This window comes from Cornus florida, unplaced genomic scaffold (assembly GCF_030987335.1).
Source record: "Cornus florida cultivar Cherokee Brave unplaced genomic scaffold, ASM3098733v1 CherokeeBrave_3.0.0_Hap2_Chr11, whole genome shotgun sequence".
Classification (NCBI taxonomy): domain Eukaryota; kingdom Viridiplantae; phylum Streptophyta; class Magnoliopsida; order Cornales; family Cornaceae; genus Cornus; species Cornus florida.
In genome coordinates this window covers 23,334,929-23,339,082 of record NW_026775581.1, presented here as the reverse complement: position 1 = coordinate 23,339,082, position 4,154 = coordinate 23,334,929, and the positions used below count along the sequence as shown (strand labels likewise).

The following is a 4,154-nucleotide window of genomic DNA, read 5'->3' as shown; positions in this document are numbered from 1 at the left end:
ACGCACAAGGGCTTTAGAAGAGGAGGAGCAGATAAAACTTTGTTTATTTTCATGAAAGGAAAAGATTTTCTTGTTGCTCAAATATATGTGGATGTTATTATTTTTTGTTCTACATGTGATAACCTTGTTCATAATTTTTCTAAAGATATGAGTAATACTTTTGAAATAAGCATGGTTGGTGAACTGACTTTCTTTCTAGGTCTCCAAGTGAAACAACTTGATGATGGGATTTTCATATCTTAATCAAAATATGCAAATAAGCTAGTTAAGAAATTTGGTATGAAAGATTCAAAGCATTTTCAAACTCCTATGAGTACTGCATCCAAATTGGATAGAGACTCTGATCCTTACATAGTTGATCATTTCTTGTATAGGAGTATGATTGGTAGCTTGTTGTATTTGGCAGCAACTAGGCCAAATATTTCATTTAGTGTAGGTGTGTGTGCTAGGTATCAAGTTGATCCTAGAAAACAACACATTCTTGTAGTCAAGCGCATTATTCGTTTTGTGAATAGTACATTGAATTATGGATTGTGTTATTCTTCTGAGTCTAACTCTAAGATTGCAGGCTATAATAATGTTGATTGGTTTGGTAACAAGAATGATAGAAAGATTACTTCGGGTGGTTGTTTCTATGTTGGTACTAACCTTATTTCATGGTACAACAAGAAACAAAATTCCATATCTTTATCACCTTATGAGGCTGAATACATTGCTGTTGTAAATTGTTGTACATAATTGCTTTGGATGAAACAGATGTTTCTGGATTATGGAGTTGATCAAGGTACTATTGCTATCTTTTGTGATAATAATAGTACAATTAATATTTCAACGAATCCAGTTTTGCATTCTAGGACTAAGCACATTGACATTCGACATCACTTTCTTAGGGAACTTGTTAAACAAAATGTTGTGTCTTTGGAAAAAGTGCATACTGATAAGAATTTGGCTGATATTCTTACTAAACCATTAGATGCCCCTAAGTTTTCTCATTTTAGGAAATCTATTAGTGTTTGTTGTCTTGATTAGATGCATTGCAAAGACATAGTCTAAAAAGGATTTTCATGCATATCTTGAGAGTCTAGATTGTGTTTTTGGGAAGTTAAGCAAATCATATTGATTGAGTATGTTGAACACAAGGAGTTTAATGACACCTGGATTATCTGTGGAAAACATACAATGGCTATGAATTGATGAAATTGGTTTTGCTTACTTATTTCGTATAGTGAATGAATCATTGATAGTACATTTACTTGAGATATCATTATTTTGGTTAAAGATAATGTTGATATAATTGATCATTATCTTGGAATTTAAACTTGATTTATTATTTTAAACCAAAAGAGTGAAAAGAAAAGAAGATTGAAAAATAGCTTGGAATAAAAAGTTTTTGAAAAAGAAAGAAAAATATTTATTGTTTTGAAAAGAAAAAAAAGGTGAGATGGAAAAGGCTACCTTTAGGATTTGTCCAAAAGCTACCTTGACTCGAAACAAATGGGAATAAGGGAAAGAGCTGGCTGCCCATAAGAGTGAAAGTCGTCAATGTGCAAAAATAAAAATAAAGCACAAAGAGAGAAAAAAAAAAAAAAAAAAAAAAAAAATCTTTTGCACATGTTAATCGTTTGATTTCTAAGGATATGTCATATCATTGATTTATTATCTGAAATCTGAACAATTGACAGATTATATATTTTTAGAACTTGGTGGTAATTTTCCTACACTTACTAAGTTTGTGGAACTTAAAAAGGATTGATCTTGTTTATTTCTGTTGCTACATATAATCTTGTGGAGTCTACATTCTTATTGGTCTCAATTTACAAGATTTATATGATTCGTTGCTTCCTACTTTCTAGGATTTTTCTTCCTTGTGACCTTCGTTTGTCACAAAAGGGGGAAAGAGTTTAGAGTCCTATCATTCATAGAGAGAGATACTTTTTGCATTGAGGGGGAGAAGAACCATTGATCATTGCATATGTTTACATTGCGTTGATATTCAGGTATTGAAATTTGTTATTTTTATGCTTGTGTTTATTTTTTTTATTAAGCTTCACGGGTAGTTGTGTTTGAGCTAATGTGCAGATTACATGATGCTACATGTGTTAAAGCTTCACGAGGTTCAAGAAAATTCAAGAAAACTTTTGCAGTTTTATTTCCTTTAAACAATCATTGTAATTTACTTTCCTGCTTGGGTAGATTGCTAAATTGTTTTTAAGGTTTTGTCACGAAATTGTCAAAGGGGGAAATTGTGAGATATTATTTTATTTTTGGCAATTATCGTAGACAAAACAAGTCCAAGTCGAGTTGTAATTCAAATTACTTGTTATGCAAGTTATCAAGTTCGACAGCGACTGTAGAACTGCGAAGTTGTTCAAACTTACCATGATTGAAGATCATTCTTCGCAAAAGGAAAGAACAACACATTAGGAAGGATTCTAAACAGGTTAGGACATATTCTACACTTTCCATATTTTTCAAAAGTTTTTGTAGAATGTTTTTAGGTTGATTGGACCAAGGAATTCAAGTCTGCCAAACTTGAATTGGTTCAGCCCCTCTGAACCGGTTCAAGATGTTAAGATTGGCTTCGAAAAGTTTTTGCCAATCCTGAACTGGTTCAGCCCCTCTGAACCGGTTCAAGGTGTCCTACTCACTATACAAGTTTCAGTTTCCTTATCTTGAATTGTTTCTCAGTTGGTTTAGAATTGTACCAAATCTTATGCACGAATTTTTCCTTATTTTCAGAGGGATTAGGTCATTCTATACTTTACATAAACCATGTCATATACATTGGTTTATTTTACGGCTTTAGGGAAAATCAATTCTATATTTTGAGAGAGCCTTTTAGAGAAAAAAAATTCAAAAAATCAAATCTGATTGTTCTAAATTTGTTTATGAGAACATACACATATATTCATGAGTAATTTAGTAGTGTTGTTCTCTATCTCATCGGAATTGGAGCTATATTGAAGATTCAGAGATTCCAAATGAAGAGCAGGATTTAATTCTTCTACGTTGAAGACACCAAATACGGTGCGGATCGGATACGGCCCACATGACACAAAATGGGCCAAATAGGTGATCCTGATCCGAACCAATCAATCTCAAGCTAGGCCTAAGATTGAATAGTGATGCTGAAGGCCTACAAAAAATAATCGAACCCATGACAAGGGAGGCCCAGAACATGGCCCAGTGCGAGGAATTAGTTTGGAACCTCTAGAACCATTGTAATAGTCTATAAATAGACTGAAAATAGAGAGAAAAATGGGAGAAAAAATTCTTGAAGTGTAATGAAACTCTGCTAAAATCAAGTGAGAAAGTTCTTACATCTTCAATGGCGCCGTCTATGGGAAACAATGAGGAATGATTGACGATCGGTTAAGAGTGATTCGATCACGAGTGATTCGTGACAAAAAAACTGAATCAAGATCGGCAAAATCGTTATTTGTTTGGCTGAATTTCGATTCTAGTTGATTGTAAGAGATTCGCGTTCGATCTATGCAGATCTGATATGTGCTTGTTCAGTTAATCAACACGATTGTGTTTTGTTTGGCATAAGCTAAACCTGATGAGTCCATGGTGGAAGAAGTTTGGATCTGGCCTAGAAAGATCAAAATTCAGCTGATTTGAGTCTAGATCTAGTGCGATCGCATTAGCAAAACTCATATCTGATTAGAAATTTGCAGTTAATGACTTTGCTTTGATCAGGAATGATGATCGGAGATGAGAGCTCAAATCCATTGGAGAATGGCCAACAGTCGAAGCTCGATGAGTTGATGAGTGTAATCGAAGCACTAAGAAGAGAGAATGCAGATTTGTGAGCTGGAATGGAGTGTCGTGAGGCTCCTGCTATTCCAAGGCCACCTCCAGTAGGAGAGGGAGTTGTGCCATCCAAGGCTGCTCATCACGATGATCCGGAGGGAAACAATCGTATAGATCTTCATCGTGAGGATATTATGCCAGGCGATCTACCTCCAAACGTCTGTCAGATGGAAAAATAGGAAGGATCCATCCACTTAGATCCACATCGCGAATGGATCATGCGAGAAGAAACCGCTATTTTTTATCCAAGTCAGGGAAGGGTGCGGTGTGATGAAGCAATGGAGTTTGGTCATTATAGAGCTCCATCACTATGGCATAGGGGGTTCACAGATGACAAA

General features: G+C 34.9%; 1 protein-coding gene across 1 annotated transcript; it reads left to right on the top strand.

Annotated features, from left to right (window-relative positions):
* Positions 1–309: 309 nt before the first annotated feature.
* LOC132280887 (secreted RxLR effector protein 161-like) lies at positions 310–3,815 on the top strand. The gene is made up of 3 exons (XM_059782645.1): positions 310–636; positions 757–784; positions 3,703–3,815. Exons 1-3 carry the CDS (start codon positions 310–312, stop codon positions 3,813–3,815), a joined length of 468 nt encoding a protein of 155 aa, XP_059638628.1.
* Positions 3,816–4,154: the final 339 nt, after the last annotated feature.

Bases quoted from the DNA above. Each gene is read 5' to 3' on its own strand.
- LOC132280887 (XM_059782645.1), top strand. From the start codon at position 310: ATGAGTACTGCATCCAAATTGGATAGAGACTCTGATCCTTACATAGTT. The intron at 637-756 runs GTTGGTACTAAC...TGGATGAAACAG, and splicing joins CTTCGGGTGGTTGTTTCTAT to ATGTTTCTGGATTATGGAGT. The intron at 785-3,702 runs GTACTATTGCTA...TGCTTTGATCAG, and splicing joins GGATTATGGAGTTGATCAAG to GAATGATGATCGGAGATGAG.